Source organism: Bombina bombina, chromosome 2 (genome assembly GCF_027579735.1).
Source record: "Bombina bombina isolate aBomBom1 chromosome 2, aBomBom1.pri, whole genome shotgun sequence".
In the NCBI taxonomy this organism is placed as follows: Eukaryota; Metazoa; Chordata; class Amphibia; order Anura; family Bombinatoridae; genus Bombina; species Bombina bombina.
In genome coordinates, this window is record NC_069500.1 from 906,417,850 (window position 1) to 906,442,467 (window position 24,618).

The 24,618-nt window shown below is 38.9% G+C and overlaps 1 protein-coding gene across 1 annotated transcript in view; it reads right to left on the reverse strand.

Annotated features, from left to right (window-relative positions):
* The window catches only part of DNAH6 (dynein axonemal heavy chain 6), a 482,313-nt gene that overhangs the window by 97,541 nt on the left and 360,154 nt on the right, over positions 1-24,618 (reverse strand). Inside the window, exons 63-65 of the mRNA XM_053703293.1 lie at positions 18,209-18,399; positions 16,445-16,605; positions 8,298-8,386 (exon numbers count right to left, since the gene is read on the reverse strand). Of these exons, the coding sequence (XP_053559268.1) occupies positions 8,298-8,386; positions 16,445-16,605; positions 18,209-18,399 (441 nt within the window). The remainder of the gene's footprint in view (positions 1-8,297; positions 8,387-16,444; positions 16,606-18,208; positions 18,400-24,618) is intronic.

A 24,618-nucleotide genomic window follows, 5' to 3' on the forward strand; every position in this document is an offset into this window, starting at 1 on the left:
AAATGAGTAATGTATGTATCTTACTGGAGTGTATATTTGTTGTATTTGTTCTTTGCTTTAATCATTTGTAACCTAAATAGAAAGTGATTATTAAAGGGGCATGAAACCCCTAATTTTAATTTCCTGATTCAGATATGACATACATTTTTAACCAACTTTCCAATTTACTTCTATTATCAGCTTTGCTTAATTTTTTTAGTATCTTTTATTGAAGGAGCAGCAATTCACTACTGGGAGCTAGCTGAACACACTGGTAATCCAATGACAAGAGGCATATATGTGCAGCCACCAATCAGCAGCTAGCTCCCTCCTAGATATGCTTTTCAACAAAGGATACCAAGTAAAATAAATAATAGAAGTAAATTGAAAAGTTGTTTAAAATGACATACTTCTCAATCTGAATCATAAAAGAAACATTTTTGGGTTTCATGTCCCTTTAACAAAAGCCTGACTATCCCGGCGGAGAAGGCTATGAGAAATGCAACCAGAGCAAACATTTGTTACATGCTGAAGCCGTGGATATCTTGAAAGGAAGAGGTGGAGTTTGCACCAAAAATGCAGAGCAGCAGGAAAGATTTTGGCCTCTAGTTATTAAGGTCTGTCGGACCTGATCCGACAGTGTGGATCAGGTCCGACAGACCTCGCTGAATACGGCGAGCAATACGCTCGCCGTATTCAGCATTGCACCAGCAGCTCACAAGAACTGCTGGTGCAACGCCGCCCCCTGCAGACTCGCGGCCAATGGGCCACCAGCAGGGGGGTGTCAATCAACCCGATCATACTCGATCGGGTTGATTTCCGGCGATGTCTGTCCGCCTGCTCAGAGCAGGCGGACAGGTTATGGAGCAGCGGTCTTTGTGACCGCTGCTTCACAACTGCTGTTTCTGGCAAGTCTGAAGACTCGCCAGAAACACGGGCCGTCAAGCTCCATCCAGAGCTTGATAACTAGAGGCCATTGAGGCCTATTTACTGCACATCGATAAATGCCGACAGCATTTTTTTGCTTAATAAAAAGAAAAAGATTATGTCGGCATTTATCATTGCACCACCAGTTCTTGTGAACTGCTGGTGCAATGCCACCCCCTTCAGATTTGCTAGCAGGGGGTGTCAATCAACTTTATCGTATTCGATCGGGTTGACTTCTGTCCGCCGCCTCAGAGCAGACGAACAGGTAATGGAGCAGCGGCCTTCAAGCTCGCCGGAAACACAGGGCATCAAGCTCCGTACCGAGCTTGATAAATTGACCCCATTAACTCTTCTCTGCTCTGCACTTCCTCCTCACTGTGCGCTTAAACAAGAAGCCTGATACCTTCTTGCTGCTCCTGCCATAGCCTGTTACAGTGAGGAGCACTAAGAATAGCAGCCGCTATGAGCAACAGTATTTTTGAAGGGGCTGGAACCGAAATATACATTAGTGACTGCACCAAACACTACGTTATACTTAAAGGGACATAATACTTATATGCTAAATCACTTGAAAGTGATGCAGCATAACTGTAAAAATCTGACAGGAAAATATCACCTAAGCATGTCTATGTAAAAAAGAAATATATTTTACCTCAAAATTTCATCTGCTCACCAGAGTAAGTGTTCTGTAAAAAGTTATCTTTCAGTTACTGCCCAGCTGCAGGTAAAAATAAATAAAAAAAGAAGAAATGAAGAGCAGCCAATCAGCGCCAGCAGTACTGAGGTCATGAACTGTTTTACTGTGATCTCAAGAGATTTCATAGTAAACTTCCTTAAACTGAATAGGGAAATAACATGAGTGTTATGAGGAGGCACGCTCCCTTGCAAGTCCCAGGACAGGCATACTGATTTGCTGCTTAAAGCCCTTTACAATTAGGGTGACCATATTGCTGCTTTAAAAAGGGACACATATGAAAAATACATATGTCAGGGCTGTTTTCAGGGCTGTTTAAAGAAATGTTTTGTATAAGAACCCTGACATATGTATTTTTCATATGTGTCCCTTTTTAAAGCGGCAATATGGTTATCCTATTTACAATGGGATGTGAATACTTAGGACATTTTGAGTTAAAATATCCTTCTTTTTTACATAGAGATGTTCAGGTGATATTATCTAGTCAGATTTTTACAACTGTGCTGCATCACTTTCAAGTGTTTCAACATTTGGGAATCATGTCTATTTAATAAAGGTCTACTATCCCAATGTTGTCACAATAAAACAAAAAACATGTAATTTTGAGGTAAAGCAGCTTGATAACAAATGCTGAACATCCCCTGTGCACAAACAGTTTACACTTCTGACAGTCTGCTGTAAAACCCAGCCCCAGTCAAGTATAAAGGCTGTCCAGTGTGCCAACCTGCTGTGAAATGTCAATGGAGTACATAGGAAATGTACCTTTTGATAGCTTGTGAGTTGTGTGAGACATTTACTTACCCAGCAATTGTCCCCTCCAGTGTTTTTACTCAGATGTTAGTCCTAAGGATACAGTAGAGAGCAAATCCTGTACTGTAACTGAGGAAGGAGGATATACTGAGGGAGTACAACTTCATGGCCAAAAGGAACTGTCCCAGCGACACCTGTGGCAGGCTTGTGCCCACTACTCCCACAAGTAGATTTACATTGCACAGCCAATACTCTCCTATGTCCCTCTCTTCCAAGTTTCATCTTATGAGGGAAAATGGGATTAATATCACTAAAATTCTTGAAGAAAAACCTGAGCGAGGCAAAGAAATACTGGGAAGCTCAGGAAAGTAGGAGGGATATTAAATCTCTTGGTGTAAGGTGTCTTTGCCTCCTCCTGGTAGCCAGGTGATGAATTCCCAACAGTAAGGCATCATGGACTCTCATCACCTTAAGAAAGAAATCTATGTTTCTATATTTTCATTAAGATATTTGAAAATGTGGGTGGATTGGGCTTTGATGAGTAATCCCTGTTGAGCAGCTGGAATCAAGACCAGACATGAATAGATTATGGGTTTTTTCTGGTAATTTTTTTTATTTTCCTATAATTTGTTACTTAAATCATCATATTAATTAATTTATATATATATAAGGACTTGACAGGCTCAGAAAAGTCAAAAATAGTGAGATATCTTGCAGAGGGATGCAGCACTCTTAAAATTGCAAAGCTTCTGAAGCGTGATCATCGAACAATCAAGCGTTTCATTCAAAATAGTCAACAGGGTCGCAAGAAGCGTGTGGAAAAACCAAGGCACAAAATAACTGCCCATGAACTGAGAAAAGTCAAGCGTGCAGCTGCCAAGATGCCACTTGCCACCAGTTTGGCCATATTTCAGAGCTGCAACATCACTGGAGTGCCCAAAAGCACAAGGTGTGCAATACTCAGAGACATGGCCAAGGTAAGAAAGGCTGAAAGACGACCACCACTGAACAAGACACACAAGCTGAAACATCAAGACTGGGCCAAGAAATATCTCAAGACTGATTTTTCTAAGGTTTTATGGACTGATGAAATAAGAGTGAGTCTTGGTGGGCCAGATGGATGGGCCCGTGGCTGGATTGGTAAAGGGCAGAGAGCTCCAGTCCAACTCAGACGCCAGCAAGGTGGAGGTGGAGTACTGGTTTGGGCTGGTATCATCAAAGATGAGCTTGTGGGGCCTTTTCGGGTTGAGGATGGAGTCAAGCTCACCTCCCAGTCCTACTGCCAGTTTCTGGAAGACACCTTCTTCAAGCAGTGGTACAGGAAGAAGTCTGCATCCTTCAAGAAAAACATGATTTTCATGCAGGACAATGCTCCATCACACGCGTCCAAGTACTCCACAGCGTGGCTGGCAAGAAAGGGTATAAAAGAAGAAAATCTAATGACATGGCCTCCTTGTTCACCTGATCTGAACCCCATTGAGAACCTGTGGTCCATCATCAAATGTGAGATTTACAAGGAGGGAAAACAGTACACCTCTCTGAACAGTGTCTGGGAGGCTGTGGTTGCTGCTGCACGCAATGTTGATGGTGAACAGATCAAAACACTGACAGAATCCATGGATGGCAGGCTTTTGAGTGTCCTTGCAAAGAAAGGTGGCTATATTGGTCACTGATTTGTTTTTGTTTTGTTTTTGAATGTCAGAAATGTATATTTGTGAATGTTGAGATGTTATATTGGTTTCACTGGTAAAAATAAATAATTGAAATGGGTATATATTTGTTTTTTGTTAAGTTGCCTAATAATTATGCACAGTAATAGTCACCTGCACACACAGATATCCCCCTAAAATAGCTAAAACTAAAAACAAACTAAAAACTACTTCCAAAAATATTCAGCTTTGATATTAATGAGTTTTTTGGGTTCATTGAGAACATGGTTGTTGTTCAATAATAAAATTAATCCTCAAAAATACAACTTGCCTAATAATTCTGCACTCCCTGTATATATATACAGTTTAGTTGGCATCAGTGAATGCACATATTAGTGATGATAGCATTGGGGACTAGAATGCCAAATGCCTTGGAGGTCCTAAATAACTTGTGCATATGGCCACTTGCATTTTAAATCAGGCTATGGGGTCGATTTAACAACTAGTGGATGCTGCTTCCGACCCCCCGATCATTTTTTTATAACGGAAGTTATAAAAACGGGATGATTGACACCCCCTGCTAGCGGCCAATTGGCCGCTGGTGAGCAGGGTGCGGCATTGCACACTAGAAATGCTTGTGCAATGTTAAATGCCGACAGGGTATGCTGTCGGCATTTAACGAGGTTGAGTGGACATGTTTGCTACAGCGAATCATGTCCACTTGACCCTACATAAATCTACCCCCATATCTGTATCTCACCTGAAAAAATATTTCTTCTGGTTCTACCTACTTTAGTTACAATGGATTGTCATGTAAATCGATAACTGCAACACTTTTTTTCTAATGCATCATGATTAGCAAAATGAGAACACAAATTTGGATACTTGCAAGCCTCGAGTGTACTACAAAATGACAGAGCCATTGAGCAGCTGTTGCTTCGTGGAATGTGAATCTTGCGTATGTTTTGCTCATTTTATGTAAAGCAATCTGCTGATGAAGGCTTTGTCAAAGGAACTTTGCTGAGATATTAAGATGAGGCAAGATGTAAATCTGCAACACACACACATTTCCAGAAGGACAAAGATATAATCAGATGAGAAGTGGCTTTTAACATGCAATTCTATGAATACAAAGATGTAATCAGGCTTTAAAAGCTGCAGCATTTAAGGTTGAAGGGATTATTATGACGCTTGAGTCCTTTCATAAAGATGTCTGCGGCTGAGCTTAATATAACATTCTGCTTCTTACTTGTCGATATTATGCAGTCACATAAGTTACAAGAAATGACAAACCTTTCAAAAACCACTCTTCCAAAAGCTTTTTTGTATACATTCTTCAAATTGGGATCACAATGCTTTCTTGGAAAATAGACTTAAAGCCATACTAACAGCATGATTGATGCACTGTTGAAAAGGTTTCAATAAATAGCTTTGACTTCAGAGAAAAAGTGTCAAAATAATGCAGTCATTTCTAAACCATTCAGCCAAACATGCTCAGTGTTGCACTGAAAACCTGACAGCATAAAAACGTGTTTGAAAAAAATGTTGGTTTTAACAAAATCACAATAATTTTCTTAAATTTAATAAAAAATTATTCAAACAGTTTTAATTAATATATATATATATATATATATATATATATATATATATATATATATATATATATTGCACATGCAAATATATACAAATATTCTGAACTATTCCAAAATCCAAACCTTTTACGGTCACACATATATACACAGCAATCACCTTTATGGGATAGGATACATCAAGAAAAAACACTTCTAGATAGTCGTTTCAAATTTTTTGACTATCGTCCTACCCCATAAAGGGGATTGTTGTGTCTAAAACTGGAAGCAAAAACAGTAAGATATTGAATCTCTAATTTGCATATCTTACCCAGAGTTCCCTGGTACATTGGTAACAGTGTACACAGAGCAATTCTGAGGGAAAGCATGCAGGGATACTTGCCTAGATTTTCTAATTTTCTATTCAATAATTCTATATTTCTTACTTTTAAGTACAGTTGAATCATGGTTTTACCTCCACCATAACTCAAATGAGAACCACTTTTTCTCTGGAAAAGAAGCTTCCCCCAGCAGCACATTGAACCTACCTTCTTCTGATGAAAGTCAAAAAACTTGAAACTGCTCTTCAGAAGGAGTTTATCTTGCTACATCCTACCCCATAAAGGGGATTGTTGTGTTTAAAACAATACTTGGAAGCAAAACCCTTGAAAATATCTCATTTGCATATCTGACCCAGAGTTCCTTGGTGCATTGGTAGCAGTGTATACACAGTAATTCTGGAGGAAAGCAAGCAGGGATACTTGCCTAGATTTGCTAATTTTCTATTCAATAATTCTAACAACTTTCTAATTTACTTATATTATCTAATTTGTATCAATCTCTTGGTATCATTTGTTCAAGGAGCAGCAATGCACTACTAGTTTCTCACTGAACACATGGGTGAGCCTATGAAAATCATTATATATATGCAGCCACCAATCAACAGCAAGAACCTAGGTTCTTTGCTGCTCCTGAGCTCACCTAGATAAACCTTTCAGAAAATCATAACAAGAGAAGGAAGCAAAATAAATAATAGCAGTAAATCGGAAAGTTGTTTAAAATTGTATTTTGGGTTTCATGTCCCTTTAAGTGCAATCTACATTTGCACACATCAGGTTAGCATGAGTGGAGACCAAGAGGCCAATTTAACATGCAGTAAATGCAGCTGTTTTCACGTGAGCCTTCAGGCTCACTGGAAACATAAGTTAAGAAGCAGCGGTCATAAGACCGCTGCTCCTTAACTCGTCCGTCACCTCTGAGGTGAGCCGCAAATGTGCAGGGGACGACATTGCACAAGCATTTCACTAGAACTGCTTGTGCAATGTTAAATGCCGACAGCGTATGCTCTCTGCATTTAGCAATGTCAGGTAGACATGATCCGCTACAGCGGATCATGTCCTTCCGACACTTGTTAAATCGGCCCCCTAGCGTAAAGGGTAAGGATAAAAAAAATGTGCACCAAACACAACATAAATACATTAAAATAAAATGTTACACTCATATATACACCATCTGATTAAATAAAAAATATTATAAGAGTTAAAAGGTATATGGTATATGACAAGGTGTTTGAATGGAAATCGCTAGAATATATATATTCATTTATTTATGTTTATATATATGTGTATATACACACGTGTGTACATGCACATATAAACACATGTAAATACATATATAGATATACACTTATATACACTTTGGAGCCCTTTTCAATCAAATACCTTTAAAATAATATTTTTTATTCAGTTTTAATATTATATAAATCTGTTTTACTGTGAATTTATTGTAAATATTTTAAATTCCAATTTTCTTCACATAGCAGAAAATGTTCTTTGTTTTTTAATAAAATATATTCCTATATATATATCTGTATATATGTTTACCTATATATATATATATATATATATATATATATATATATATATATATATTCATTACACATGTGCAGCCCAGAAAATGTTGTTCTTAATATTCAGGGAAATTTATTTCCTCGAATATTCGGTGGCTGCACTATTCAGTTTTCGTTTAATTTAAAGTGAAATGAAAACTGAACTTTTCATTAAACATTTACATTAGTTTTCGTTAAAATGAATGTAAATGTTTCAAAGCTACAGGTGAAAAGTTCACCTGTAGCTACAATACTTACCTTAATGTGCTCTCCAGAGCATGGAGAGCATATTAAGATAAGTATTAAACCCATTATTTTTTTTTTAAAGTAAACAAATAAATAATGAAGAATAGCTACCTTCAGGTGTAGAGGTCTAGGTCTAACGTTGTGTCTGGTTAGCGTGCAAGCGTTAAGTATTATGTTTTTTAAAGGTCTTTGGGGATAAGAAGTTAACACAGTTGCGATATCCGAAGTCCTGAAGTTAGTGTGCGTCAGGTTTCACACGCACGCAAACCATTTTCAATTTTAATGCGCACATTGAAAGTTTACTACCAGCGGAGTTTGCATGCGAGTAAAAATGCTAGATATCGCACCACTTGTAAGCTGGCCCTTATTCTGCAATGTAGTGCTGATATATGCTGTAAATTTAAAGTCCCTTTAAATGAGGGCTATTCATTTATACTGAAGCATAATGTTATATCAAAGTAACAGACCTTGCAGAAGATAAGATTATTTCCAAATATATATTTTTAATGAATGATATAATATAAATGTAATCATCTCCTTTTCTGAACATAATGAATGGAATATGCTTTTTCGTATTCAGAGCCATAATACCTCACCTTCACAGAATTCTGGAGCACGGTGACAGGAAATATATTGCTTGGCATAGAACTTAAGAACAGTCTGAAGTTCTCATTAATGGAAACATCTGTAAGAGAAAAGAAATCAACAGCGAAGTTGGTTTATAAATTGCCGTGCCTAAGCTATTAAACCAAGGTGATAACAGGCACCTTGTTCTCAACTAATTGCAGAACATAAAATTAAAATAACAGAATTTATGTTTACCTGATAAATTTCTTTCTCCAACGGTGTGTCCGGTCCACGGCGTCATCCTTACTTGTGGGATATTCTCTTCCCCAACAGGAAATGGCAAAGAGCCCAGCAAAGCTGGTCACATGATCCCTCCTAGGCTCCGCCTACCCCAGTCATTCGACCGACGTTAAGGAGGAATATTTGCATAGGAGAAACCATATGGTACCGTGGTGACTGTAGTTAAAGAAAATAAAATATCAGACCTGATTAAAAAAAAAACCAGGGCGGGCCGTGGACCGGACACACCGTTGGAGAAAGAAATTTATCAGGTAAACATAAATTCTGTTTTCTCCAACATAGGTGTGTCCGGTCCACGGCATCATCCTTACTTGTGGGAACCAATACCAAAGCTTTAGGACACGGATGAAGGGAGGGAGCAAATCAGGTCACCTAAATGGAAGGCACCACGGCTTGCAAAACCTTTCTCCCAAAAATAGCCTCAGAAGAAGCAAAAGTATCAAACTTGTAAAATTTGGTAAAAGTGTGCAGTGAAGACCAAGTCGCTGCCCTACATATCTGATCAACAGAAGCCTCGTTCTTGAAGGCCCATGTGGAAGCCACAGCCCTAGTGGAATGAGCTGTGATTCTTTCGGGAGGCTGCCGTCCGGCAGTCTCGTAAGCCAATCTGATGATGCTTTTAATCCAAAAAGAGAGAGAGGTAGAAGTTGCTTTTTAACCTCTCCTTTTACCTGAATAAACAACAAACAAGGAAGATGTTTGTCTAAAATCCTTTGTAGCATCTAAATAGAATTTTAAAGCGCGAACAACATCCAAATTGTGCAACAAACGTTCCTTCTTTGAAACTGGTTTTGGACACAGAGAAGGTACGATAATCTCCTGGTTAATGTTTTTGTTAGAAACAACTTTTGGAAGAAAACCAGGTTTAGTACGTAAAACCACCTTATCTGCATGGAACACCAGATAAGGAGGAGAACACTGCAGAGCAGATAATTCTGAGACTCTTCTAGCAGAAGAAATCGCAACTAAAAACAAAACTTTCCAAGATAATAACTTAATATCAACGGAATGTAAGGGTTCAAACGGAACCCCCTGAAGAACTGAAAGAACTAAATTGAGACTCCAAGGAGGAGTCAAAGGTTTGTAAACAGGCTTGATTCTAACCAGAGCCTGAACAAAGGCTTGAACATCTGGCACAGCTGCCAGCTTTTTGTGAAGTAATACCGACAAGGCAGAAATCTGTCCCTTCAGGGAACTTGCAGATAATCCTTTTTCCAATCCTTCTTGAAGGAAGGATAGAATCCTAGGAATCTTAACCTTGTCCCAAGGGAATCCTTTAGATTCACACCAACAGATATATTTTTTCCAAATTTTGTGGTAAATCTTTCTAGTCACAGGCTTTCTGGCCTGAACAAGAGTATCGATCACAGAATCTGAGAATCCTCGCTTCGATAAAATCAAGCGTTCAATCTCCAAGCAGTCAGCTGGAGTGAAACCAGATTCGGATGTTCGAACGGACCCTGAACAAGAAGGTCTCGTCTCAAAGGTAGCTTCCAAGGTGGAGCCGATGACATATTCACCAGATCTGCATACCAAGTCCTGCGTGGCCACGCAGGAGCTATCAAGATCACCGACGCCCTCTCCTGCTTGATCCTGGCTATCAGCCTGGGGATGAGAGGAAATGGCGGGAACACATAAGCTAGTTTGAAGGTCCAAGGTGCTACTAGTGCATCCACTAGAGCCGCCTTGGGATCCCTGGATCTGGCCCCGTAGCAAGGAACTTTGAAGTTCTGACGAGAGGCCATCAGATCCATGTCTGGAATGCCCCACAGGTGAGTGACTTGGGCAAAGATTTCCGGATGGAGTTCCCACTCCCCCGGATGCAATGTCTGACGACTCAGAAAATCCGCTTCCCAATTTTCCACTCCTGGGATGTGGATAGCAGACAGGTGGCAGGAGTGAGACTCCGCCCAAAGAATAATTTTGGTTACTTCTTCCATCGCTAGGGAACTCCTTGTTCCCCCCTGATGGTTGATGTACGCAACAGTCGTCATGTTGTCTGATTGAAACCGTATGAACCTGGTCCTCGCAAGCTGGGGCCAGGCCTGGAGCGCATTGAATATCGCTCTCAGTTCCAGAATATTTATCGGTAGAAGAGATTCTTCCCGAGACCAAAGACCCTGAGCTTTCAGGGATCCCCAGACCGCGCCCCAGCCTATCAGACTGGCGTCGGTCGTGACAATGACCCACTCTGGTCTGTGGAACATCATCCCTTGAGACAGATTGTCCAGGGACAGCCACCAACGGAGTGAGTCTCTGGTCCTCTGATTTACTTGTATCTTCGGAGACAAGTCTGTATAGTCCCCATTCCACTGACTGAGCATGCACAGTTGTAATGGTCTTAGATGAATGCGCGCAAAAGGAACTATGTCCATCGCCGCCACCATCAACCCGATCACTTCCATGCACTGAGCTATGGAAGGAAGAGGAACGGAATGAAGTATCCGACAAGAGTCCAGAAGCTTTGTTTTTCTGGCCTCTGTTAGAAAGATCCTCATTTCTAAGGAGTCTATAATTGTTCCCAAGAAGGGAACCCTTGTTGACGGGGATAGAGAACTCTTTTCCACGTTCACTTTCCAGCCGTGAGATCTGAGAAAGGCCAGGACAATGTCCGTGTGAGCCTTTGCTTGAGGAAGGGACGACGCTTGAATCAGAATGTCGTCCAGGTAAGGTACTACTGCAATGCCCCTTGGTCTTAGCACCGCTAGAAGGGACCCTAGTACCTTTGTGAAAATCCTTGGAGCAGTGGCTAATCCGAAAGGAAGCGCCACGAACTGGTAATGTTTGTCCAGGAATGCAAACCTTAGGAACCGATGATGTTCCTTGTGGATAGGAATATGTAGATACGCATCCTTTAAATCCACCGTGGTCATAAATTGACCTTCCTGGATGGAAGGAAGGATAGTTCGAATGGTTTCCATCTTGAACGATGGAACCTTGAGAAATTTGTTTAAGATCTTGAGATCTAGGATTGGTCTGAACGTTCCCTCTTTTTTGGGAACTATGAACAGATTGGAGTAGAACCCCATCCCTTGTTCTCTTAATGGAACAGGATGAATCACTCCCATTTTTAACAGGTCTTCTACACAATGTAAGAACGCCTGTCTTTTTATGTGGTCTGAAGACAACTGCGACTTGTGGAACCTCCCCCTTGGGGGAAGTCCCTTGAATTCCAGAAGATAACCCTGGGAGACTATTTCTAGCGCCCAAGGATCCAGAACATCTCTTGCCCAAGCCTGAGCGAAGAGAGAGAGTCTGCCCCCCACCAGATCCGGTCCCGGATCGGGGGCCAATATTTCATGCTGTCTTGGTAGCAGTGGCAGGTTTCTTGGCCTGCTTTCCCTTGTTCCAGCCTTGCATTGGTCTCCAAGCTGGCTTGGCCTGAGAAGTATTACCCTCTTGCTTAGAGGACGTAGCACCTTGGGCTGGTCCGTTTTTACGAAAGGGACGAAAATTAGGTCTATTTTTTGCCTTGAAGGGCCGATCCTGAGGAAGGGCGTGGCCCTTACCCCCAGTGATATCAGAGATAATCTCTTTCAAGTCAGGACCAAACAGCGTTTTCCCCTTGAAAGGAATGTTTAGTAGCATGTTCTTGGAAGACGCATCAGCCGACCAAGATTTCAACCAAAGCGCTCTGCGCGCCACAATAGCAAACCCAGAGTTCTTAGCCGCTAACTTAGCCAATTGCAAAGAGGCGTCTAGAGTGAAAGAATTAGCCAATTTGAGAGCATTGATTCTGTCCATAATCTCCTCATAAGGAGGAGAGTCACTATCGAGCACCTTAAGCAGTTCATCAAACCAGAAATATGCGGCTGTAGTGACAGGGACAATGCATGAAATGGGTTGTAGAAGGTAACCCTGCTGAACAAACATCTTTTTAAGCAAACCTTCTAATTTTTTATCCATAGGATCTTTGAAAGCACAACTATCCTCTATGGGAATAGTGGTGCGTTTGTTTAAAGTAGAAACCGCTCCCTCGACCTTGGGGACTGACTGCCATAAGTCCTTTCTGGGGTCGACCATAGGAAACAATTTTTTAAATATGGGGGGAGGGACGAAAGGAATACCGGGCCTTTCCCATTCTTTATTAACAATGTCCGCCACCCGCTTGGGTATAGGAAAAGCTTCTGGGAGCCCCGGCACCTCTAGGAACTTGTCCATTTTACATAGTTTCTCTGGGATGACTAAATTTTCACAATCATCCAGAGTGGATAATACCTCCTTAAGCAAAATGCGGAGATGTTCCAATTTAAATTTAAATGTAATCACATCAGATTCAGCCTGCTGAGAAATGTTCCCTAAATCAGTAATTTCTCCCTCAGACAAAACCTCCCTGGCCCCCTCAGATTGGGTTAGGGGCCCTTCAGAGATATTAATATCAGCGTCGTCATGCTCTTCAGTAACTAAAACAGAGCAGCCACGCTTACGCTGACAAGGGTTCATTTTGGCTAAAATGTTTTTGACAGAATTATCCATTACAGCCGTTAATTGTTGCATAGTAAGGAGTATTGGCGCGCTAGATGTACTAGGGGCCTCCTGAGTGGGCAAGACTCGTGTAGACGAAGGAGGGAATGATGCAGTACCATGCTTACTCCCCTCACTTGAGGAATCATCTTGGGCATCATTGTCATTATCACATAAATCACATTTATTTAAATGAATAGGAATTCTGGCTTCCCTACATTCAGAACACAGTCTATCTGGTAGTTCAGACATGTTAAACAGGCATAAACTTGATCAGAAAGTACAAAAAACGTTTTAAAATAAAACCGTTACTGTCACTTTAAATTTTAAACTGAACACACTTTATTACTGCAATTGCGAAAAAACATGAAGGAATTGTTCAAAATTCACCAAATTTTCACCACAGCGTCTTAAAGCCTTGAAAATATTGCACACCAATTTTGGAAGCTTTAACCCTTAAAATAACGGAACCGGAGCCGTATTAAGCTTTAAACCCCTTTACAGTCCCTGGTATCTGCTTTGCTGAGACCCAACCAAACCCAAAGGGGAATACGATACCAAATGACGCCTTCAGAAGTCTTTTATAAGTATCAGAGCTCCTCTCACATGCGACTGCATGCCATGCCTCTCAAAAACAAGTGCGCAACACCGGCGCGAAAATGAGACTCTGCCTATGCTTTGGGAAAGCCCCTAAAGAATAAGGTGTCTAAAACAGTGCCTGCCGATATTATTAAATCAAAATACCCAGAATAAATGATTCCTCAAGGCTAAATAAGTGTTAATATCAATCGATTTAGCCCAAAAAAAGTCTACAGTTTAAATAAGCCCTTGTGAAGCCCTTATTTACAATCGTAATAAACATGGCTTACCGGATCCCATAGGGAAAATGACAGCTTCCAGCATTACATCGTCTTGTTAGAATGTGTCATACCTCAAGCAGCAAGAGACTGCAAACTGTTCCCCCAACTGAAGTTAATTGCTCTCAACAGTCCTGTGTGGAACAGCCATGGATTTTAGTTACGGTTGCTAAAATCATTTTCCTCATACAAACAGAATTCTTCATCTCTTTTCTGTTTCTGAGTAAATAGTACGTACCAGCACTATTTGAAAATAACAAACTCTTGATTGAATAATGAAAAACTACAGTTAAACACTAAAAAACTCTAAGCCATCTCCGTGGAGATGTTGCCTGTACAACGGCAAAGAGAATGACTGGGGTAGGCGGAGCCTAGGAGGGATCATGTGACCAGCTTTGCTGGGCTCTTTGCCATTTCCTGTTGGGGAAGAGAATATCCCACAAGTAAGGATGACGCCGTGGACCGGACACACCTATGTTGGAGAAAATAAGATTTCATGCTGTGTTCTCTTTTGCCAGACTGCTCAACTAAAATGATAATGACAAGTAATGCCTCTAATGTTTGATTAGCTGTGGGGACCTGGGTCAATAGCATCGCTGTCTGATGACAAGTAAAGGTTTGGGGCATTGTCACTTGCCCTTTCCAGAAAAATAAATAAAATTGATTTCTGCAAGGCGAGGCAAGTGTCAGTTCAATATGCCTGTAGTTTCTACGTTTTCATCCATCACATAGGAAAATATGTCAAAATCCATGATCTTAATGTGAGAGTGACAGCTATACAGCAAGGAGAAAAATATATTGTGGATTATTTCTCTACAATGAAAAACAAATCTGCCTAGTTGGCACTTAAAATGTCAATATTTTTTTATAGGAAAACAATTTGTAAATGACACCAGTACATGAAGGTCTAAAGTGTGCTTGTTTGACAAACAAAAAGGGCAAGTTTCCATTTTAGCCATTGTTTAAGCAACGGAGGCTGCTTTGGAGTCGACTCGAGACTGCTTGCTACAAGTTAAGAAGCAAAGAACCCAAGACTGCTGCTTCTTAACCTCAGAGTTAAATCACCTTGAACTTGCTCATATTTTGAGGTGATTGACAGGACCTCCTCTTGCGTGATTGTTCATGTGGCAGCAGGGGGCCGCACTGCACAAGGATTTCCTGATGCAATCATAAATACAGGCAACAGACAGGTTCCTAGATGGGAACATTATCCACCATTGATTGATAAATGGGTTCTTAAAGGACCACTAAACATAGCAGAATATTACAGTTGATAATTGCATAATAATTAGACAATGAAAAAGTATTTAGTTTGAATTTCACATGAGTAGTAGATGCTTGTCTTACAAATTTTAAAGTTAGTTTTATTTTCCTTCCCACTGCGTCATGTGACAGCTATCAACCAATAACAAAATGCTTATGCGTATATTTTGTGAATCTTGCACATGCTCAGTAGGAGATTCTGCCTTCTGGGCATATAAAAAGATATTGCATATTTAGATAATAGATGTGAATTGGGAAGTTGTTTAAAATTGTGTGCTTTATCTGAATCATGAAAGTTTAATATTGACTTTAGTGGTCCTTTAAGCATGGAGCCAAAAAAGCATTATTCTACTTGGCTTGTGTAGAGTACTTATAGATTCCTTATTTACTTCCTAATTTCAATTTATCAGCAAATTAAAATGTTGTGAAATATCTATCTTAAAAATAAGAATGCTCACATATTAAATACCAGTACAATTCAATTTACTGATTTACTGAAATATATTGTCAATATTAATAATCCTAAACACATTTTGTAAATCTTCCAAAAAAATCAGCCGTTTAATAGCTATCCAACTTGCCCACATATTGGTCTTACTTTCCCCACATCTTAAACTCTCTGAAAGGGAGATTGAACCCAAACATTTTTGTTCATGATTCAGATAGAGCATACATTTGTAAACAACTTTCCAATTTATTTCTATGATCAATTTTGCTTCATTCTCTTGGTATTCTTTCTTGAAGAAGCACCAATGCACTGCTAGGAGCTAGCTGAATATATTGGTAAGCCAATCACAAGAGGCATATATGCTGGATATGTTTTTCAACAACGGATATCAAAACAACAAAGTAAATGAGATAAAAGACTTAAATTGGAAAGTTGCTTAAAATTGTATGCTCTATTTGAATCATGAAAAAAATTGTTTGGGTTTCATGTCTCTTTAAATGTGCTTTTCTACACATCTCTTATTCTCAAATCAAGTACAACTGGTCATCTCATTTCCTCATAATCACTATTTCTTTCACAATCTCTGTACGTGGCACACTCATCTATCTATCTATCTATCTATCTATCTGTCTGTCTGCCTGCCTGCATGTCTTTATGTCAGCCAGACTGCTTATTTGTCTGTCTGTGTGCCTGTCTATCTGTTTGATTATAGGCAGACATCTATCCATCCACCTAGCTAAATACCTAAAAACGTATGATCTATTCCTTTTTTTCTTTTTAATGAATATAAGAAACATATAATATAAATATAAAAAAAATCTATAAATCTAAACTGCATACATACTTGGTTCAGTAAAACTCTTTATCAGTTCTTCCATAGGCAGCATCCACGAAATAGCTAAATGGCAATTCTGCAGAAATATCCAATTTCCTGAGTCCAAAGCATCCTTTATCATTTTTTCTGCAATTGGTCCTTGTCCTTGTCCCAAAGAAATTGATTGTACTCTAAAAACATATAATTAAAAAGTCAGTCTTAACTACTATATGTATTATAGTAAAAAAAAAAAAAGTAATTGGGTTACTTTCCAATAATTAAATAAAACCCTTGCAAAGTTACAAAATGTCACAAAACACTGGCTCAGAGGTTTGTCAAAGGCTTAGTTCCCCTTTAAACTTCTACATCACAGATCTGTTTTTATTGATTTAAATGACATTTGTTGACTGTTTCCTACACTTTTTTTTATTGTTAATGTGTTTGCTCTGTTCTCATTAATAAATCAGATTTTTTTTAAAAATAAAAAGTAAAAAAATAACTTTTAATTTAAGTGTTAAAATATTAATTATGAAATGAATCAAAATGCTATAAAAATATTACTTGCTCACATCCAGAATGTATAGCACAATCTGCATTGAAAGATATTTGGCAGTCATCATCAATACTGAGTTTTACTTTTGCAGCCTGTGTTTTGCTTCCATAAAGATCTGTGGAAATCCTTAAAGGGACAGTCAACACTAGAATTTTTGTTGTTTAAAAAGAAAGATAATCCCTTTATTACCAATTCCCCAGTTTTGCATAAGCAACACTGTTATAGAAATGCACTTTTTACCTCTTTGATTACCTTGTATCTAAGCCTTGGAAACTGCCCCCTTATTTCAGTTCTTTTGACAGACTTGCATGTTAGCCAATCAGTGCTCCCTCCAGGGTAACTTCACGTGCATGAGCTCAATGTTATCTATATGAAACGCATGAACTAATGCCCTCTAGTGGTCAAAATGCATTCAGATTAGAGGCAGTCTTCAAGGTCTAAGAAATTAGCATATGAAACGCCTAGGTTTATCTTCCAACTAAGAATACCAAGGGAACAAAGCAAAATTGGTGATAAAAGTAAATTGAATTTTTTTTTTAAATGACATTCCCTATTTAAATCATGAAAGGTTATTTTTTGGACTTGACTGTCCCTTTAACAAATTGAAATAATTTGCACCTTTTTGTTTGTTTTGGAACCTACCCAACCTGAAGGCAAAAAACTCTCACAAATTCATTGCTCCTGAACCACTGTTTCAATTGTGGGTGAATTATTAAACAAGGAAGGTTTTGATGGGAAATAGCATGCATTGCAAGCCCATTTATGTTACATGCAGACTACCAGAACACCTCAGGCATCAAAGTGCTTTATTGATTTACTAAGGTATCTCAATATATAATAATCTATAACTAATACATTAAAGTGACTTCAACTGGACTTTCATGCACGGTGTGTAAGTTAGCCATTTTTATTGCGTACAAATATTGTAAAGAAATAAATGGCCCTGGCGAGATGGAAATTTGGTGTCTGTTAGGTGATACCCCCACTAGGAGCTTAGAAAACTCACAAAGGCAGCTTTGCAAAGCTAATTTCAATAAAAAAAGATTTCTTGTGAACAAATCATATTAAGTAATATACATAGGATTATATATAATATATGCATAAGAAATTTATATATATTTTACATACAGAGAGAAGTGCACTCACAGGAACGAACAACTGGCTCAATAACATTGTTAGCCTGTTCTATGGCGATTTATATATAAAGAAAGAGAGATAATATGTAAATTAGTCATATTTACCGATCTGAATATCCTTTTTCTTTGGCAAATCTCTGGAATGCTCCCATTGGGTCAGATCCAGTACTTAAGATGAAAATTAAAGGTGTTGAAGGTGATATATCTTGGTAAAGAGTAGCTAAATCTACTGGTGGGTTCTCAATGAATTGCTTCCCGAGACTGTTTATCACAAATTCTGTGATAGCAAAAACAACCTGGAATTTAAAAGTTATACAAATACATAAAAGGATAAACTGTGTTTGAAATTAATCTATCTGCTATCATGTAATTAAACGTTGCATTAGACATAAAAAAGAGTGTGCAGCTTACCTTTGAAAATTAAACATCAATTTAACAATTATAAACTCAAGAGCCCCATTTATGAACATGTGGTCAGACAATGTCCCCAGGCAGGAAACCTGTCTGCCTGTGTTTGAGGCCAGAAATACAGAATCCTGCTGGAATTTTAAGGGACATTAAACACAAATTGAAAGCTGCATGATAATGAATAATGCAATTTGATTTTGTGACATAAGTATGTTAGTTTGTTTTTTTCTTTTCATTGATTTCCCTGTCCCCCAGAACAAAAGGACCATTGCTAGCCAATCTCAAACTAATACACATAAATAGGATTTGAGCATGAATTGTTGTTTGCACGTGTGCAGTTAAAGAAATAGATTGGGGTAGCCCAATTCTGCTTATCAGCTCTAGTTAATTAATAATAATTTATTAGACAGGTGTTTAACAAACCAACATATAATTATTTTTATTCTCAATCTAATAGCTATATATAAATATATATTTATATATATACTGTATATACAATTATATTCACACCTACATTATCTAGTATGCCCATGCTGAATGGTTCTCCTATCATGACTGTTGATGCAAAACTGATAATCAATTTTAAAAGAGCAAATGACTAGAGAGAAAAGATGAGGGGGTGGGGAGAAAAACACTTCTTCACAGAAAAGTAGATAACCTTATTAGCTCAAGGCTTCCTGTGGAAGGCACAATATTCAGAAGTATTTTACAGGAAAATGTTGCAAAATAAGTAATAAATGCCTAATACAATAATGTTATACTTCAAATAATATGTGTTGTTAAATGGTTTAATGACCCTTTAAGATAGCACAAGCAATCATTTGCAGCTCTGCCCCCTGCTCTTGTGCAGCCAATTTTCATAACAGCAGGGCTTCTCAATCATTTTGGAAAAATAAGTCCTCCTTTCAGACGCTTGTGGTTACAGGGTTGTGTCTATGGCTTGATAAAAACAAGAGCCAAATTCCAAAATATATACTCCTTTAAATGGTCTTTGAGCGGAGTGCAACACTTAGGAATTTATCTTTCCCCTATAAAATCCATAACTATAAATGAAAATGATGGCATGCTCCTGAAAGAGATGGGAGCATTGCTCAGCTCCAAACGGTACGATGAGATATTTTGGATGGGAAGAGTAGCTGCCCTCAAGATGATGATTCTTCCTAAACTTACGTATTTGTTTAGGTGCATACCTATTCCTATCCCAGCGACCCTCCTTCACAAATTCCAGGCAATATTTAATTCTTACTCCTGGAACAATAAAAGACTTCTGGTAACCGCACATATACTTAATCCCCAATAGAGAGAGGAGGAGTAGGGCTCCAAAATGTGAAACTATATCATGAAGCTGCAATGATATCCCACACCTCTGCGTAGGGACCTGATCTCCAATCCACTAGATGGCAGGAACTGGAGCAAGCCTCTCTGCCTGCCTATGTTGATCTAGCAGATCTTCTTTGGCTCCCCCCTCATTAACAAAATGTAGGGGGGGCGGAGCCTACTGCCAAGGAGAGCAGACGTGCATGCTTGGAGCTCCTCTGCTACAAAAAGTTAAACATGAGCAAATACCCAATTTAATATTAACTTGAGTTTCCAAAGTGATCAGGTTCTAAGGGCGACTGCTTATATAGACTTTTCAGGGAGAAGAATTCGGATATGTGAACTTGGAAGCAATATCGAAGGTTCTGCGAACTGGGGTCTACCGCAACTGGCAACTAGTAGCCATGAGGGAAGCCATGTGACACATGTCATAACTCTATCTACCACACTTATCCTATTACTGCAACTTCGCCTAAACCACCAAAATTGATCTGCTATATTACGGCATAATGGAGAGTTTAGAAGAAGTAAGAGCCCTCTTAATAGATCTGGACAATCGCATGACGAGCCAATTCAACTCTCTGAGAAGCGTCATATACTCTGGCTCTGAACAAAAAGAGACATCTGCAGCTACAGGGGAGGTGGTGAAGCAAATAAACCTCCAAAGTCGCGCACAGGCACACACGACTCAAGCGGATGTAAACCGGAGAGCTGAAACGACGATACTGTATCAGATTGCTAGGGCTTCCTCTCCCTGTACACAATCTGTAATACGTGCTGCCATATACAAGTGGGATGGAGCTAGGCGGCGGATGCCCGTTGCGATCCTTTCTGCGAGGACTACTGACTTCCCTGCTGTGGCCTCAGGTATAATGAGAGGGGAAACGTACTATGGCTACTTTAGGTTCCTATACAATCTGGGCTTTAGTGCCAGCTCCCCCTGGATCGAGGAGTGTCCGATTAACTATCTTACCGAGATCACTCTGATGATTCTGGCGCATTGTGAAGTCTCCCTTATGCAAGATCCTCATCTCCTCTGCTGGGTTCATCATGCCTTCTTGAAGGTTTCCTGTACAATCTTTCAGTTGAATCAGATAAATATCACACCAGCAGCAGACAGACTTGGGATCGGATAAACTCTGACTGGTAGTGTACTTATTTTCTTTTCCGACTTGACACAGGACAACGTAATGAACATCCATTAGCAGCTCACAACGACACAGAACTTCCATTCAGCTTATTAAAGCTTATGATTGCATAATGTGCTTTTGCCAATATTGCATTTAAATGGTCATTCTTATCGCTGTCATTTTACAGCTACACAAATCTATGTTATATGTAGGAGCGATTATTTCTCAGTTCATAACACAATAAAGATAGGTGACAATATCCATGCACAGTTATATATATACCAACTATCAGCTGTCCTTTAATGCCTAAACTTCTAGCATAGAACTAAAGTACTAATTGTAATGTTCTGTATTGTCTGTGTTCTACTAGTATATACATATTTGCACATGTTCATAGAGGGAGTACTACCATACCCTACTTAAAAGGTCCTTACAGCCTCCACATTTCATAAGTCCTGTTAAAAGTATTGGTTAGGAGCTAATTTAACCAGGTCAAAACTTGTTTATATTTCATATTCTGACCCACCTCCTATTACTGTTGTGGCTGCGGGGGTGATTTTTACATTAAGTGGAGAGCTCATAAGCTTCCAAATATGGAACTTTATGAACATTGTTTGATACTTTCAGTTTTCCTAATGCACATACTCTGAAAATCAGGGTTCAATGTATATTCCAGTTTAACTATCTTATATCTTCAGCGTTACTAATTGTCTATTCTAGTTTAACTATTTTATATCTTTAGCGTTACTAATGGTTGTCAACCTATACTATAATTGAGTTCGTGTCTAATATGCTCATACTCTGTTATATGCCTTATATATTAGTAACTGTTCATCAGTGATTTCCTATGGAGGCATCTATTACCTCGCCTTATCATTTGAGTATGCACCTTATAGATATTGTCACAATGGTTTGATGGTTAGATCAATATTATAGCTCATGCTTTATAGAGGCTCACTATAGACAATTAGGAACGAGTTACTCCATAATGGCTAGACAAGTCTCAATAGGTCATTCTTAATGGATATAGACAAACCAAAGGACCCATAACTGCAGTCACTCCCTCAGAGCCTCTCATGGTATGCTATGTTTGTCCTTTAGTTAATAGTATGGGAATGTGATGCATAGAGTATTAGTAAAGCTGCGTGTAGCATGTACATACTAGTTATTGCTACTTACTATCACCAACTATCTTATGTTATGGGCAGGTATGGTCTCAGTATTAACTGCTGCCTGCTCCTCCTTAGTTATGTTTACCAACCTGTTCTAGAAAATAAAAATTCACTGTCTATAAATATGCAGCAGTTGATCAGGAGACAACTCCCTATTGACATAGATACTTGATTTCATACTTCTAGCCAGCAGATCTACCAGTGTTATTGAATTTAACACCTATCATTTATAGGCAATTTTGAGTGTGTGTATGTAATATGGAGCTAGTATAATGCTCACCTCATCCCATATTTATTATAAATTATAGACCCCCCTCAGTAGTATAATTTCTGATCCCTCCAGCCAACAGCCTGCATATATGGTAATAACCACCTGACTGTATAACTTCTCTCTTATGTGCCCCTGTATTCCTAGATCCCAAATAATCATATGTTCTATGCTGACTCTTTGATTTACCCCTAATTCTCCAGTAACTATCTTAGAGGTCCCATTGCATTCCTCCTGTCGCCCTTTCATATGGCTCCGCCGCCCTCCACACTCCCCCATATTTGAATAGCAGTGCTTACCCGCTGAATTTCCTCCCTCCCTCATATTTTTGAAGCTAAAAACTTCGGTTGCTAATTTATTCCTTCCATTACATATTCAGGTCCATAAGCGACCACTTCATATGCTATTTTTCCTCTAGACTACATTTGCTTTTTCCTGGTCCAAAAGTGGCCGTTTGTGTTATCTGAGGAAATAAGTGAAGAATATAATAAAAAATAGAGGTTCCTAATATATACCTAGCACAATACTATGTTGTTATTTCATGTATAAGAATAACTATTGTAAATTTGACACTGTTGTTGTTTTTGTTGTGAGGTATTCCATACCTTTTGTATTTACCAGCATAACCTCAATAAAAAAATTATTTAAAAAATAAATAAATAATAATTTAGGAATGATCTGTAGTGGACAGCGCCAAAAAATATTGGAGTACTAGCTCAACTTCTAGAAAAAATGACTGCCCAATACAGTCGTTATAAATTATAGCAGATGATAGAAGAGGTTAGAAGGGGCGCCACACAGAGAGGCTATAGTACTTATATTCTAATTATGAAAGATAACTTAGCGATGTATTTATAGATCGCAATTGGTCTGTGCTGATGGGAATAGACTATTCTCTATGGCTTATGCAAAATGACAGATAGGGTTAACCAAAGATTATATATTACACTTTATATTTAGTGAATACCTTGTGGATTAGCTAATCGCTTGCTAAATATATGTAGGAAATTAATGACTCAAAGCCGTATATTAGGGATTTTGAATATACGGCTTTGAATCATTAATTTCCTACATATATTAAGCAAGCGATTAGCTAATCCACAAGGTATTCACTAAATATAAAGTGTAATATATAATCTTTGGTTAACCCTATCTGTCATTTTGCATAAGCCATAGAGAATAGTCTATTCCCATCAGCACAGACCAATTTGCGATCTATAAATACATCGCTAAGTTATCTTTCATAATTAAACACTTTATAAATATATAAAGTATATAAATAAATATAAAGTGTTAAATTTTACAAATTCTACTTAATTAAATAGTGCCTAATTCAGCACTTGACTTTAATGTCACAAACCCTTTGAATTTTCCCTAACCTACTATATCTTTCATAATTAGAATATAAGTACTATAGCCTCTCTGTGTGGCGCCCCTTCTAACCTCTTCTATCATCTGCTAAAAAACAAAATTTATGCTTACCTAATAAATTTATTTATTTCCGGATATGGTGAGTCCACGGCTTGAGTAATTACTGTTGAGAATATCACTCCTGGCCAGCAGGAGGAGGCAAAGAGTACCACAGTTAAACTGCTAAGCATCACTCCCTTACCCACAACCTCAGTCATTCGACCAAAGGGAAATGGAGAAAAAGGAGTAACACAAGGTGTAGAGGTGCCAGTTTTTTTTCCCTGTTTTGTTTGCCATGTGCTGCTGGCAGCCATTTTACTCACCTCTCTTGCTGTCTGGTGCATACTGTGTGATGATGCTCATTTCCTGCACTTCCTTTTATGGCCAGACTGGTGTACATCATCCGTGTGAGACAGGATGCAGTCTCAGAATTGTGATGTCATCACTTATTATTTAAAGGGTCTCTGTTCAGTATGCTTTGCCCTTGCGTTGTCTCAGACCTGTTTGTGAGAGCTCCTGTGTATTACCTGGCTGTCTGATGTCCTTCCTGGTTCCTGATCCCTGGCTTGTTCCTGACTCTGCTGTTCTCCTTGTTCCTGATTCCGGCTCGTCTGACTACTCGCTTTGGCTCCTGAATCGGCTTGTCTGACTACCAGCTCTGGTTTTGATTCCTGGCTTGTTATTTGACTTGTGGACTTTTTATTATTTTTTGCTATTAATAAAGGTGTGATTATGTTTGCACTTCTCGTCTCAGTCTGATTCCTGGCACCCTGACAAGAGGTGCCTGAGGTTATAGTCAAAAGAACAACT